This window comes from Poecile atricapillus, chromosome Z (assembly GCF_030490865.1).
Source record: "Poecile atricapillus isolate bPoeAtr1 chromosome Z, bPoeAtr1.hap1, whole genome shotgun sequence".
NCBI classification, from domain to species: domain Eukaryota; kingdom Metazoa; phylum Chordata; class Aves; order Passeriformes; family Paridae; genus Poecile; species Poecile atricapillus.
The window spans coordinates 62,509,379-62,525,317 of record NC_081289.1 but is presented as its reverse complement, the minus strand read 5'-3'; the positions used below and the strand labels follow the sequence as shown (position 1 = coordinate 62,525,317).

At 38.8% G+C, this 15,939-nt stretch overlaps 1 protein-coding gene across 2 annotated transcripts in view; it reads left to right on the top strand.

Moving 5' to 3' along the window:
• LOC131573842 (metallophosphoesterase domain-containing protein 1) overlaps window positions 1-15,939 on the top strand; it is a 61,024-nt gene that overhangs the window by 23,879 nt on the left and 21,206 nt on the right. For both annotated transcript variants that reach the window (XM_058828127.1, XM_058828126.1), the window contains exon 4: window positions 8,065-8,286. In XM_058828127.1, coding sequence (XP_058684110.1) covers window positions 8,065-8,286 — 222 coding nt within the window. The remainder of the gene's footprint in view (window positions 1-8,064; window positions 8,287-15,939) is intronic.

The following is a 15,939-nucleotide window of genomic DNA, read 5'->3' as shown; positions in this document are numbered from 1 at the left end:
AGACAGGCTTTCTATCTGAGATTCAAGTTCAATGTAAATTAGAAATAAAAAATAGAAGATGGCTTGGAAATGTAATGGAAAACAATAATTAGCTCTTAGAGTATTTTCCTGAAAATGTTATTACATGCATGTTGTACACACAGAAACAAAAAAAGACAAAAAAAGGATTACATGATTTGATATGTGCTTCAGAAGGTGACCGAGGCAAATTCAGCACAAAGAATAAGATTTTTATTTCAGACTAAAAAATATTTTAGAGTGACAACGTCTACCAACTGTAGTAACTAGCATTACTAGAATGACTTGTTTCTGGAATTAGATTGATCTAATTAATTAATTTGATCTAATCCTGTAGTATGAGATTCTGTAGACGGAATCAGAGATTCGTCAATAAATATCACCTCTACTTTTTAAAGTTCTTGATAAAAGATCTTCAGAAAAACTTGTGGTCATAAGCTTAGCTTTACTTTTGCTTCACTGCTCAGCTTTGCAAAATGATGGTAATAATTTTTCTTTCTCTCTTAATATGTATATTTTTAAGTTCAGTAATACATTTAAAACAGGATGAAATCATGTTAAAGATGAAAAAAATCAGCTTCAGAGCAGCAAAAGGGATTAGAATTTATATATTGTAGTCATGCTATTTTGACCATCCGTAATTACACTATTTTTATGTTAATGTAGAAATCCTTTGAAAGAAGTATTTAAGCACTAATTATCTATTTACACAAGAATGGCTTTGAAAATGCAGTGAAAAACATAGAGCTGTGTAGGGATTTAGAACAGATGTCAATTTTAAAAGACTGGGCATACTAAAAAATGTGCTGGTTTTTACTGCAGTTCTTAAATGTATGGTGGCTTGGATGCATTTATACATCCAGGGCTCAGACACAGAAAAGTGCACTGCAACACGCTCTCCCAGTATTTCTCCAGTTCTGGGGAATTAGGATGTTCTAGGAACTTCAGAATATTAAACTGGCTTCTGTGAATCTCAGGAATATTTGAGTTGCATCCCTGTATTGGGAAGATGATCCAATGCAACTGTTTTCCACATACACCTCCTGTGCCAGTGGTGAGAAGCTGTAGAGGTGATGGGTGCTAAAGCATTGTTTCTTCATTTCCTCCTTCCAAACATGTGCTTCTGGGGGATTTCTTGTACTTTGTACTAATACTGAGCTTGCCTCCTTCCACTAATGCATTGAAAAGTAGCCAAATTCCAGGATTCTGAGTATGAGTTTTCATAAATACTGAGGTCCCTGACCCTTCAAATGAGCAGTGAATAAAAATACCCAGTCTTATCCCAGACTAACAGACAAGGGTAGCTTTAGGAAGGCAGTGTGGCGCAGAAGTGAAGAGAACAACGGAACTGGAAAGATCTGGGATGTGAGTCTGTGAACTGTCATTGCCTCTGGCAGAGATATTTGAAAGAGCCTGAGGAAGACAGGCAACCAAATTCTAGTTAGTCATCTTCAGATTTGACAGCCTCTTTATTGTTCCCCCTTGTGAAATTGTGAAAATGATGCTTGATCCACCTACCACATGAAGGCATTGGAGGATTAATTATTCTCAGCACAGCACTTTGAACACCTATTGTGCAGCATTGTACACAAACATTAAACATGGCTGTTAGTGCTGTGCACCTCATATGCTGACATGACACACAGCTCTTTGTAGTCTTCCCTTCTAGAAGGTGACAAGTGGGAGATGCTGAAAGCACCTCTGTGGGATTTGAAGATCTGAATAGGAATCTGTATCAGTGTGCGTAGAGATCCATGTAGGAAGTGTAAAATGTTTTTTAATTGTTACTTTTTAACTCAGTTTTCCCAGCTCCTTCCCTTTCATGGTCCCCAGATACAAGTTGTAACCAAAACTAGAATATTTCCGGGGCAGAAAAGATATGGTAGGAAAATTTAAGACTATAACTATCCCAGGAAGTAGAAAAAAACCCAAAAATACTTATGAAAATGGACTATGACTTATGTAGTTGGTGGCTTTCAATGCATCAGGTGCCATAAGCTAAGGGGACACATCAAAGCAAGGTTCAGTCCAGGTAGACATTGCAGTCGAGCAATTTTGTAGACATCTCTTGAAGACCACAGGTGAACAGAAGGCGCAGATCCATGTTACTTTTTGTCTTGCCTCATTGTAGCTACTCTAATGGCCTAGTTATGCATTGGGCTGGTTCTGCATAGTTACAGGCTAATTAAATAAAACAGGCTAAAAGAAAGCCACTTTTCCTTTAGAAGTAATTTTGACCAATTATTATATGTGTGTGGGTGTGTATAAAGCAGAGTATATCAAAGACCCTAAGTTGGATTATCATCAGGTGTTTTTTTAGTTTGATTTGACTTCCTCTATTTTAAGGAATCCTATTTTACCAACGTGAGCAGTGTTTTATGCGTTTGCTGTTTGATATAATTACTGGCTTTTTTAATGCAAGAATGGCTAGAGATGGAAGGTTACAGATGACTTTGGAGGGAGTGTTCATTTACAGTATTATTCCAGATTACACACCATACAACAAGTATGTTAATGTGAATTTCCCAGACATCAGCCCCAGTGTTTAAACACAGAACTGTCAGAAAGATGCTAAAAAGCAATCTGAGACAGTTATGCAGTCTTTCCACTGTATCACTCACTGCTGTATTCTACAAGATTGAAATGAGAGGGAAGAAGCACTAAGTGGGCACTTATATGATTGTCACTTCTTTTAATGAATACTAAAAATTCTGCTCTGTACAAAATACCAGGAGAGAAGCAAAAACACATCTGCCTATAAAGGTCTGCATTTAGCTTGGCAAAGCTGAGAGTTGATAACAACTGCGAGCTTCAGAGGAGGTCCAAGGTTGATAAAGATGCCTTAGTTGGTATAAGAGCCTGGACTATGGACATCATGAGTTTGCACTTGGATTATTTGCAGTGTTGATCTGATTTACTGGGCTGCTGATAGAACAGAATGAACCCTTAAGCACACAGAATTCCACTTTGAACAAGCTCAAATGTAGAGAAATAGCAAACAGACAATGTTGCTCAGCAGGCTGCATTATGCAGCCTCTAGTTCAAGTAATGGCTCCCCAGCACTTCAAGTTATTTTGTAAAAATTACGTTCACTGTAAAAAGAACCTACTGGAGTTTGGAAGTTAAAAATTGCCGCAATAATTTTTGTAATTGGGGCATAAAGATGCAAAAATTAGATGTTTGGTTGATTTTCTTAATTAGTAATCTGCAGTAATGAAAGGAATAAACAAAGATGTTCCTAGCTAAAGAATATATATATTCCTATACATATTAGATTACCAGAACTACTGTTACATTCTTATACTGAACAAATGAAGGCTAAGAAGCTTTCTGAGGAAGGTTTGCTGTAAACTTACAAAAATTCCATGGGTGAAGAAGTCTGTAAGATGATGATATATCTGGCTATATATAAGTTAAATAAGATGTCCTGAGCTTGTTGATAGTAAAATAATCTCAAATAATAAGAAAGTATATTGATGGAGGCAGTTTAGGGCTGATTTTTTTTGTGTGATGGGTTGCTATGGAAGCAGAACCACTGCTGCCTGACTTCTTGGATCTTGTCTTGTAGACCTGCTGTGGGTTCCAAGTTGTCTCATTCCTTTGAAACCTCTCCTTCAGACTGGGCATTACTCACCTTAGACACTTTCAGGACATTCAAGGGAATGTAATTACCTTTGAGGTCTTTATATAGTAAATGGCTTTTCAATCTGTTGGGCAGACAGATATGGAGTGACAAAGAGACAAAAGTCTAAAGCATTGTACTTCTACAAGTTCTATGTTTTCCCTAAGAAAAAAGTACATATTTTGGTCAAACTTCTAAATTAAGGGCAAGATAATGTGTCTCCAGCATTTTATGGCATATAAGGGAAGATTACAAAATGGCAAGGGGAAAATAAGGCAGGAAAGATAAAGAGCCAATGTAGCCAAGAAGAAGAAAAAGGATGGGAGAAATCTCTTATCCTACATTAACACAGAGGATGACAGAGTGGATGGTGGCTTGGAGCCCCATTCCAAATTGGCAGAGGCAGAAGTTGAATCTGCCCTAAAAGAGAAAGCTCTGAAACCCAGGGCTGAATCTGAGCCAGTGTGTTTTTGACAGGATTTTGGTTTGTAAATATTTCATTCCAAATCCAAATAAGATTAAGTGGATAGAGGTTGATTATGGAGGAAAATAATTTTAGTTTCTTGCAAGTTAAACATGAGAAGAAAAAAACACAACTCTTATTTTAAGGAAAAAAAAAAGTGAAATTTTGACTAGAAATTAAATTTTTATTCACCCAAAAATATTTCAAATGGACATTTTACTTAATTTTTTTTTCTTAGTAATGTCAGAAAGACTGTGTGAATTTCCAAATATATCCTATTCCATCCAAGTAGTGTTTTAGTACAGAAAAATATTTAGGTAAAATTTTTCCAATCTATTCTAGTTGCAGTTTATGTCCAGATTAAAGGCATATTTTAGCAGAATCTTCTCAGGTGCCAAGAACAGAAGAATCCCTGGATTTTAGACAAAAACACTTGCCTTGTTTTGGCTGGTCAAAAGAAGAGATCAGACAAAAACGGTAACTTCCCCCAAATTAATAACTTTTTTCTTCTTTTTTTTTTCCTTCTTTGGTTGAAATTACATCTTAGACTCCCATAGCATATGTTCTTGAATGTTTCTTGGCACTCCTGAAGGGCAGATCTGTTTCTTACATGCTTCCTGCCTTAGTTTTTTCTGGGGAATTAATTTTGTCCTGGATATGTGTGCAGAATTCCTGTGACAGCCATGATTTTTCCTTAATATCATTGTATACACAGAGCTTCTCTATTAATACCGAGTTTGCTACCTGCCCACCAGCAAAGCCATATGCTAGCATCAAATGTTAATTGATTATCAGTTGGGGATTTAGTCCTACTCATCTTCTAGATGGATAGTATGAGAAACCTACACCAGAGTTAATGTAACATACTCTCTAGTTCTGTAAAATTGCCTGTCTGCCATAGATTTATTCCATTACAATCACAGCACAAAATGAGGTCTGGATTTGTTTTAGCACTGCAGGTTCTTTAAAATTCTGGTTTGTTTTCTGGTGTGGATTGACAGGAACCTAGAGAATCAGGGAGGATGAAAGACACCTCTGGAGGACATTGAGTCCAGCATCCTCCTCAAAGTAGGCATAGTTAGAGATCAGAACCTTGGCCTGGTGAACCTTGAGTGCCTTCAAGGGAGACTTCCCAGCTGCTCTGGGTACCTATTTCACTTTTTTACCATCCTCAGTGTAAAACTCTTTCCCTGTAGCATGTTCCCACTTGTGCCTGTTGCTGCTTGTTGGGCACCTCTGAGAAGGATTTGCTCTTGTGTTTTCCTGGCCTCAGGTGGTTGCAGACCAGCAGTAGGGTCTGCTCTGCATCTCCTCTGGGTATGAACAGCCTCAGATCTCAGTCTCCTCCCTCATCCCAACTGCCTTGGCAGCTCTCTGATGGACTTGCCTCAGCTTCTCAGTAGATTTCCTGTCACTGAAGAGCCCAGGATGGGACCCCACACTCCAGAGGAGGTCTCACAAGTGCTACATAGAGAAGGATCATCTCCTTTGTTCAGCTGGTGATTAACACAGCCAGGGTGCCATGGCTGCAAAGACTCACTGCACAGTCTTTTTGAGTGAAGTTACTCCATCCTGGGTGCGACTGAATAACTGATGAACCTGGAAGTGTTGAATTATCTGCGATCAAGAGCTGTTGGGATAAAAAATGGAAAAGTGTTTGTTCTAGGGTTGTGGATGGGAACACAGTCATAAAATTGCCCTAAGATTATGTGCTCTTGGGAATGTCCTGCTCCTAGCCAATGGAATCCAGGGCTACAAATTGTGCAAAAATTTGTTCCTTACACATAACTTCACAACAGCAGTGCCCAGGCAGAAGCAAAGCTTTATACCTAAGTCTGATTTTGTACTTCAAGAGCACTTGGAGCAAAAATCAAGGCACGTTCTAAAGTGTTCCAGGGAACAAGGTTTGAACAAAATATTGCTAAATCTATGAACAAACAGCAGAAATACTTTTGTTAGTCAAAAAATTAAGATTTAAAGGGTAAAAAGTATAGTTAAGGAGACAAACAGAAGGAAATAGTTTTACCAAAACCTGGTGTGTTTATAAAAGAAAAAACCAAAGAACTGAGCTGCATACTCATCAAAAACACAGTAGTTAATTGAAAAGCTGACAGACCTGTAACTACAGCAGTGCTTCTGGCCACCACTATAATAAATGTAACTGTACATTTAGAGTAATTTGCTAATTTGCCTAAGTAACACCCACAGACAGCAACATGACATAAATACATTAGTGGAAGCAACAACTATAACCAGCTCATACAGGTTCTTGGCTGCTAGATGGATGGATCAGATGAGCTGGAAAAGATTTACCAAACAGAACAGAAATGGAGTTTGTAACAATATCGTGGGATACAGGATTTCTTTATTCCTATAAGGCCTGAAGATGCCCATACATATCACAGCATGTAAATAACATTTTTAACATGTGTGTGTATGTGTGTACACACCTAGAAAGCTTGTACAGGTGGAGTACACGTCTGCTAAATTCTAAGTGTCTCAGAAGCAAAACAGAGAATCCTTTCAGGTAAATCATTGAATCTTGAACATTTAACATGTAATTATTAAAATCTGAAAAGAGTTTTTGTTAAATATTCTAAAGACACATTTGTATTTGGTCCATAGAAAAGACTGGAACCCATACCATCAGCTTTCCTAATAAAGGTGTCACAAGCATCTGAAACTTGTACTTCAGAATAACCCACGTCTTCATATGACAACATTCAGTCCTGTGTCACCTCCTTAAGGCTAGCACTGTTTTGTCTTTGGTTTCCATTATTCTGAATCACTCTGTTGCATTTTATTCTGAAGTTCTACTCATACCAGCTTTTGTCATTGCATATTAACTATTCCAGGTTAAGCTTGGGCCATTGCTAAGGATTTTTATGTTGTCAACAATGGATTTCTAAAATTAAAAGCCCACAAAATTACTGTTACGCAAGGAAGCTTTAATTTTCAATAAAATATTTCTTTCTGGTCCCAATCACCTCTTCTGACTGCCTTCATTCTGATATAAATTAATAGTCTAGAAGCAGAGCTAATGAATGCGGCTTTGCACAGTTTCTGTGTTTGTTTCCTCCCAGATGTGCTTGGGAGGTTTGTGCTGAGCTGTTTGAGACAGGCAGTGCCAGCTCTCAGGGGCAGTGAACAACCAAATGTGGACTGAGGTGGAAAATTTCTGTTTCAGTGCTTCTCTCAGGAAGAGCCCACGTGTGTGGGCATATATATTCTTGCCTTCATCAGGAGGTTGTTCTAAGGTTTTTCACTAAATACGGGTTGTAAAATATTCTTGAACATGAGTCACTTTAAATTATAGTCCATGGAGCTAAGGAAGTCACTGAGAAAATGGAGCAGGGAAAAAAAAACATGGGATAGAGGCAAATGGTGAGATTTCACTGCGGGATGTGGATTTATGACAGCCAAACTGAATCCATGCCTTTCTTGAAGGATTGGTCAGGGCAATGTCAGACAAAGACCTCTCTGGCTAACCCAAGTTCTGAGTGCTAGACCTCATCAGTACAGGCTGACAAAGACCTCAGCTATGGGAGAACAGAGCTGACATGATTTTATGAAGAATTACGGCTGATCTTCTTTGAACCCTAATTTCTGTCAAAGAGTTATCATCACTGTCACAGTAAATGATACTTGCAGCACAAATGGCAATTAACTAGAAGTAAATAGTAGAGCAGAAGTCTGCAGACTGGTTTTTAAGGTTGATGAGTTGAAAGTAATTTCAACACATTAATGCAAAGCATGCTAAATCATAGTGTGCCATGAAAAAGACAGTAATGTCATTTACCTGAAATCAGCAGGAATTACAGTAACATGTAGTAGGGGTAGGCTCAATTGTTTCAAATATGTGAGCATATTACAGGAATCAATAACACTTTGTCTATCTGTTTGCTTTTATCAATTTTTCCATAAAACAAGTAATTTGTTTGTTTTTCACTGTTTTAGGTAGCCTGCCCTATGAATACAAGATCGTGATAGCAGGAAATCATGAATTGACCTTTGACCAGGAATTCATGGCTGACTTAATCAAGCAGGACTTTTACTATTTCCCCTCTGTTTCTAAGCTGAAGCCAGAGAGCTATGAAAATGTACAATCTCTTCTAACAAACTGCATCTATCTTCAAGACTCTGAAGTGACGGTCAGGGGATTCAGAATATATGGCTCCCCTTGGTAAGCAGGTTTTTAAGCATGCATAAAAAAAAAAAAAATTGTTGATTGCTATCACATCAGCTATTTTGTCTGCATCAGCTGTATTTGGATCGCTGTGTTAGGAAGAAAAGTAACACTCACTTTGATAAAGTTTTTATATTTTCTTGTAATGAATTGTTCCTGTGACAAAATAATGTACTGTACTGTGGGTAGGTATGGTTAACCAAATAATGATGGGGGAAAAGATGGTGTGCTCTTCAAACTCTTAGCCAGGAGCAGTTGTTTAACAATCTATGTAGGGGGCTTTTATGTCATAAAATATGTTTTCTATCCTTGGTGAGTTTATTTAATTATAGGTTAATTTTATTGCAAGGGTACATTCTTTTGACCATCCTACAGATAATATTGGAGGTTCATTAGTGTATACAGTAGTCATTTAACTCAGCAAGCTTATTTCAGCAACTCTGAAGGTCTTTAATTGCATATCCCTCACAATCTTACTTTCTTTTGTAATGTAATAACTTTCCCCAAGGTCTAGCTGAGCTTCTAAACTAAAGTCAACAACTCAGTGACAGCTTAATATTTCATGGGTTTTTCTCTACTGCATAGTGAACACTTAGAATCCCGTGACAGTATTAGATGCAGATAGACTTTAGTTCTTGACTTCCTTGTATGTGCTGCTTCTGTGTCTCTTACTATTGTCACATTGCTGTTTATTATTTCTGCTGATACGCCTGTAAATTTCGTCTTTTGTGAGCATTTGGTATATGTTTAAAATAAGCAAAAATGTATTTTAAAAGGTAGGGGTTTAAGGGAATATATTTTTCTTTTTTTAACATCACATCAGGCTGAAATGTAGCAAACAAGTTGTCAAACCTGATGCATATACCCCGATGTGAATTTTCAGTGTGAATAAACTGTGAAATCTCTTGGAATTTTTTTTTTTTTTTTAATGAAAATTGGCTTTTTCCCATTTGGTTACTTGAGATGGGTGCTAATTTTGTCTGAGCTTATTATTTTGCATTTGTCTAGATTAGTTTCCCTCTTAAATGCACCCTTCTATTTCTTTCTCTCAGACCTCCAGATCTGGAGACCTCCAAATCTTTTTTTTTTCCTAGCCTACCAACCTGCTCTGTTGTAGTTCATCTTCCTCTTGTGTGTACAATGTATGTAGTCAATGAGCAGTTTACTTAATTTTCCAAATTATTTGGGAAGATGTTAGATGATATCAGTCCCAATATTAACTTCTGAGAAATGCCACTTGGCATCTTTTCCCATTTTGATGTTCAACTGTAAATATTGTAATTATGCTCTGTTTACAATATGTCTGGCAACCTCATATCTTCATTGCAGTGTTAGTAACCAGGCACCATATTTCCAGTGTCAGTAATAATTTTCCAGGCAGTAAAGTACCAAAAATCACATGGAAGTCTAGAGAAATTAAATTAAAGCAGAACACTATCTATAAAGTAGCACTATGTAGAGGCTAAAGAGAAGCATTTGATCTTTCTGTGTGTGATTATATCTGCAAAAACCTGTTGGGAAAACCTTTTGTCCACCCACTAACCCATAAATAAGGTTTCTGTGAAATCAGCTCTACCACATTCTCTTTGTGCACAAATCCTGTCACTCTGCACAAGTTGCCTGAGCTATCTGCCGTGACTTACCCTTCAAGTAAAAAGAAAGCTTTCCATCTTTTCTGCAACTCAAGGTTATAGCTACACATCCACACTCCATTTTTCACAGTGTTGCTAACTCATCTCCCACTGCCTTATGGTCCAGGAAGTTGAGTGTTGTGAGGTCTCCTGATGATACTTGCTTTTTCCATCTGGGAGAGAGTCTTGATGAAAGTCTTCCAGCCAAACTGGGTTCTTTCACTTGCTGTTCAGCAATGCTGAATGAAATTCCCACACCAATTGACGACATGTCCAGTGGAAACATCAACAGTAGAAGTAACAGCCCTTCATTAATCTATCAGGGCAGCAGATGCAGAAGCTGCAGAGTCCCATTCAGCTAGCCCAACAGTCAGAAAGTTTGGGAAGACAAACAGCTGTTTTGTGGGGGTTTAACTCGCTGCTACTGGATTTCAGGTTGTAGTATACTTGTGTGCCTAGAGAGCACCACTGTTCTTTGGCATTTCTGTTGCTATACTTTGTTTGCCCTGAAAAGAGAGGTTTGTTGTAGCCTCTCTGGGAAATCAATCTCAGCTTCTTTCTACATCATAGTAATGTAATCTCTAAAAAGGTACAGAAATTTGATGAACTTTACATGGTGAATCTGTTTACACCTAGCATTATCAAGCAAGTCCATTATAAAATATTTATGAACATAGTCAAGACTTCAAAATTTAAAGTTCTTTATGGTCTCAGAACTCTGCAAGAAAGTTAAATTTCATGCAATTGCTTGTCGAGTATCCTAAAATAATTTTCTTTTTCTTCTTTGAAAATATGCATCTAGACCTTCCATTTCTGGTTGCAGCACTGAATTTCTGTGGAAATAATTAGAAGCTAGAGATATCCTTTATGCATAAAGCATGTTAATCAATAGTTGCAAAGTATTTTGAGAATGCTGGAGTAAGGTCTGAGTGAAAGCCAAGCAGCATTAACTTAGTGTCTTTTGCCTGTAGCCATCTGCATTTCTACATATAACCTGTACACATTAGATTTTACTTCTGTTTAAAATGTTTTTTTTAAATTAAACCATGAGAGCTTGATTGGTTTGCATAACATGCCAGTCTCTAACATCTTTTAAATATGTACCACTTGTGCGTGATTAAATATTTTTAATAGCACTTGGTATTTTGTCCTCTATTACTATCTAAAACGAAGTGGTTATTTTTAATTGCGCAGAAGAAATGGGACAGTGTTTTGTCTTAGACACCAATGCTCTAACTCTCCTGGGCTCCAAGGGCAAGAATTCAAGTGCTAGATTAAATCTCTACTCAGTAACGAAAATTTAACTGTCTTAATTGTTAATTACTCAAGTATTATCATTGAGCAGGGAGCTGCTATTTTGAAATGTAACTTGCAATGCACAAAAGCAGCTTCTTCAGAATTAGTATTTGCAAAAGCCGTATCATGGACCATGGATTATCAGGATAGATGATAAGGAGGAGAACCGTAAAAACATTAGAAGTTCCATGAGAAACTCAGGAATACCAAGATTTTAAATGTGTCCAGAGCAATGTGGAATGCAAAGGGTAGCTCTGTTTGGCCTAGGGGCCTGATACTTCTCAGTGTGTATGGGGCTGACTGCCAGATCTGGATGAGCAGGATATCAGTAAGAATGCAATGTGCTTCACAGAATCCCAGTATGGGTCAGGCTGAAAGAGACCACAGTGGGGCAGCTGGTCCCACCTTCCTGCACCATCAGGGCCATCCCAGAGCATACAGCACAGGATTGTGTCCAGATGGTTCTGGACTCCCCACCCTCTCTGGACAATCTGTTCAGGGCTCAGTCACTGCCCAGGACAGAAGTTCTGCCTCATGTCCAGGTGGAACTTCCTGGGATCAGTCCCTGCCCGTTCCTCTGGTGCCATTGCTGGGCCCCCTGGAGCAGAGCCTGGGCCCTGCTCTGAGCCCTCCCTGCTCACAGGGACACCCAGGGCTGAGGGCCCCTCTCAGCTGGGGCTCCTCTCGAGGCTGGACAGCCCCAGCTCCCTCAGCCTTTCCTTGTCAGAGATGCTCCAGGCCCTAAATCATCTCTGCAGCCTCTGCTGGCCCCGCTCCAGGAGCTCCCTGTCCCTCCTGTGCTGAGGAGCCCAGGGCTGGACACAGCTCTCCAGATGTGCCTGGCAGGGCTGGGCAGAGGGACAGCATCACTCCCTGAGCTCCTGGAACTGCTTTTCCCAGTACACTTCCTTCAGTACAGTTCAGATGCTTGGAACTGTTGGGTCTTCTTCAGTATAAAGGCTGGACACCCTGATTTTTTTATTTGTTTTTTCAAAAACTAGTGACAAAAAACTAGCACAAGGAAATGCACTTGGGTTTCATCCCAGCAAAAACCAGGGCATGGCCAGAACATATTCGCAGACCTGGAATATCTTGTGCAGACAGTAGCTGTAGTTGTTGTGAGTGTAAAAGAGAAGACTTTAGTTCCTCAATAACATTTATTGTGAAATGGAAATCTTCTGGCTGAAAAGTACTTTTAAATACCCTTCTTGTTCTGAACTGTTATGAAGATAAATAAACTGGCAGATAGAATAACCCAAATAATTCTATGTAATAATTCCATATAATTAGGGCTAAGACTTCCCAAGGATGAAGTCATTTTCTAGAGGGTTTAAATTTATTTTCCATTAACAAAAACACCCCATGTAATAGAAGTAAAAATATAGCAAGCAGGAGCACTAGAGAGGTGGCAGAGAAAACATTCTTAGGTGTTTACAAGACTTGGCTAGACAGTCATGGCTGACCAGATCAACTGGTGGTGAGAGGCAGTGAGTGGTAGGTTGGACTGGAAATCTCCAGAAGTCCTTTTTGAGCCATCTTTCAGTGATTCTGTCAATCCCACCATGGAGCTAGAACTGTGTGTCAGGCGGACACCTGAAATGGGCAGGTATCAACAAAAGCCTTGCAACAGGGAGTTTGCTGTTGTTACCACACTCACTACAAGCAGTAGATGGTCCCAACAGGTGGTTCAGAAGTTAGGAATCTGAGATAATAGTGGAAGTTTGAATTTGGATTTGAAGCAGAAGGTCTGTCATCAGAGAGGGTTCTGTGTTATCAGACAGGGTATTAGCTCTACATCTACATGAAAGATGACATCATTCATGGAACCATACTAATAATTTATTAATGATTATTTGAGTTACAGATATTCAGACTTCTATTGTAGTTCATCACCTGACCCCCGCCCCCTGCCAGTACTATTTTGCAGGTAAGAATTTTTAGTACTTTAGTACTGCAAGCCACATTCAAGCCACAGCTTGAAGATAGACTACAACACCCACTCTTGGTTCTGTACTGCCAAAGATTTTAACTGCACAATTACACACTGTATTTGCACAATAAGACCTGATACATTCAGTGCACAAGATCTGCTGTGCTTGATGAATGAGTCCACTGTATATTAATCCTATTACAATTGTTATCCAGAAATGTCATGTAAATATGAGATGCCTATAAAAGTGCATGTGCATTTATGTATTGACATGAGAACAGGCCTCTGAGGTTTGTAGAAAAGATGTGCCTCTGCTAAAGGACAGGTATACTGTGTGTATGCTCTGATCTTGTGGAAAATGGCAAGTGGCCATCCTGTTAAGAAGTGGATTATTGAGCATTAGTGACAGGATGAGAGCACACATTTTACTTGATAGTGCAAAAGAAATGCAGGTGGCAGAAGGCGATCTTTTCCCTAGCTACTAATTTTCCATAATAGTTGTAAGCAGATGTATACAGCTGCAGGAGAAACTTTGGTCCTCCTGCTTTCAAGCAGGCATATAAGGTGTCAGGAGAGCATTTTCTCTCTTTCAGCACTTTTTTCCATTTTCCACCATGTGGGAAAGGAGGGGACAATCACAACTGTCTCGGAAACATATGACAGTTTCATTATTCTAAATGACATATTGGTCTGGAAAGCTTAAAGAAGCCCTATTGTATGAGACTGCCTCCAGACTCATTATCCAGAGTGGATTTTTACTTGGCTTCAATTTTCTGGAAGGATCTATTCCTGTGAAACAGAACCTCATTTTTCTTTTTGCAGAAGTAATTTTTTTTTTTTCTAGGATCTATGTACTCTCATTTCCTCCTTCATTCTTTTGTTAAAGGCCTTCTGAACTTCAGAAACTCTTAATTTCCCAGTCAGAGAAGATGGGAGAGAAAATATTAATGTCAGCACAGAAAGGCATTTGTGACCATTTGTCCTGCAGTGACAGATGCCTGGGCTGGACTCCTGGGGTTTTGTAGCTTCCTTACAATGGAGTGTTGATTAGATTTGGCCTGGCATGTTTTACACATGGACCAACAGCTCTGGTGCCACATTATGTTTCCAAAATTGGGAACTGAGGGAAGAAAGTTAAGGGTGTGTATGTGGAGACCAGTTTCTTTCTGTTCAAGTCTTGTTTTTATGAAGTTTAGCAAACTGGGTGAGGCCCATCATGTGAGCTCTGGCTTTGTCAGAGAAGATGGATGAATTCCTTCCAGTCTAAAGGACATCAACATGTAGGTTGCATCAGTGCGTATCAGCCCAAAGCAGCCTCAACAGGGGGCTTATTCTCCAAACCACCATTCCCCTTTGGCTGGAGAGCTGGAAATTTGTTCCAACCTGTTGTCTCTTTTCTTGGTGCATTGCAGTTGTCTGGACTATTCCAGCCAAGTGTCTTTACTCGAGTTGTGCATCCAGAGTGCTCAGTAGTGCTTAGCTGTGGGTATGTAACTCTTGTCTGAATTATTTTCTTGTCTGATTTGTGTTTTATCACAGAGTAGGTGACTTTGTTATTTGACTCCTTGTCAAATGTTCTCTTTCTTCTTTGTGTGTGTGCACGTGCACTTTGCATAGAAAGGCTGGTAACTTCCAGGTGCAATCAGGGCAGTTTCAAAGAGCATGCAAAGGGACAAACTGAGTCAGCCTTATTTTGGTTCCACACAGACTCCAGGCCTAGGTCTCCATTTCAGTGCTCTCCTCCTCCATCTTTTCAAGAACAGCTGTAACAGACTTTTTCATTCCTCACTAAACTCAGTTTCCATCAGCGAAGATTTATAGATTCATTTCATGAGACAGACATGCTTTCATTTGCCAGTGATGAATTACCTAATGTTTACTTTCTGGGACCTTGTACAAATTTTTAGTCATTGAGGTGAACATCAATTAAAATGAAACAGTATCAAGATAAAACATTGACTTCATTTAACATAATAAACCCCCCAAGCTGGGAGTTTGGCTTCCATATAGAGCAGCAGCATCAGCTCAAGGTGTTACAATCTGGGTTTCACTTCCCAGACTTCAGAGAGAGTAAGAACTTCTGCCTCAAAGTGACCATTCCAATTCTTAGTTCTTATGTTCCCTTTGAAATCAAAAAACCTATTTAGCATCTTCTACATAACAAAAATATATAGGGAATCAAAGTTTTTGTTACTGGAAAAAAACATACTACACGTTTTTCTTAGTAAAATACCTGATTCTTTTATGTTCTTTTCTTGCTGCACCCTCACTGGGTCAAAAGATAAAAATACAAAAAACTGAAGTGCACTTGCTTCTGTACTGTTTCCTGAAGCGAAATTCACTCTAAAATTCTTCCAAACTTCAGATCAAGTAGATTTCTGAGCAGGTGGCTTGTTTGCATGTCTGTGCTACAGTTTTGTTTGGATGGATGCAGAAATCCTGGATGTGGATGAACCCAGACTGCTGGGTTTTGGTTGCTCAGAAATATGTTTTAAAAGTGATAGATGTTCCCTGATTCTTAAAGTTAGGAAGTATTTGGAGTTGTTTTAATTAGTGACTTTGAGTCAGGCAATAGAAATAATTAAGTTAACTTGAGGTGGTTCTTGAAAAAAATGAAAGTAGTCAGTGGGAATAATAGACCCTTCACATTATTTAGAAATGAAGCATCTCAGGTTTCAGAAATTTTTGAGAGAAGTTGGGCATCTAAGCCTACGTGATGTGGCTGTATTACTGTGGTGAGAATGCTGAAGACATTTTATTTCAGGCATTCAGTATAAGGTATGTAAGACATGA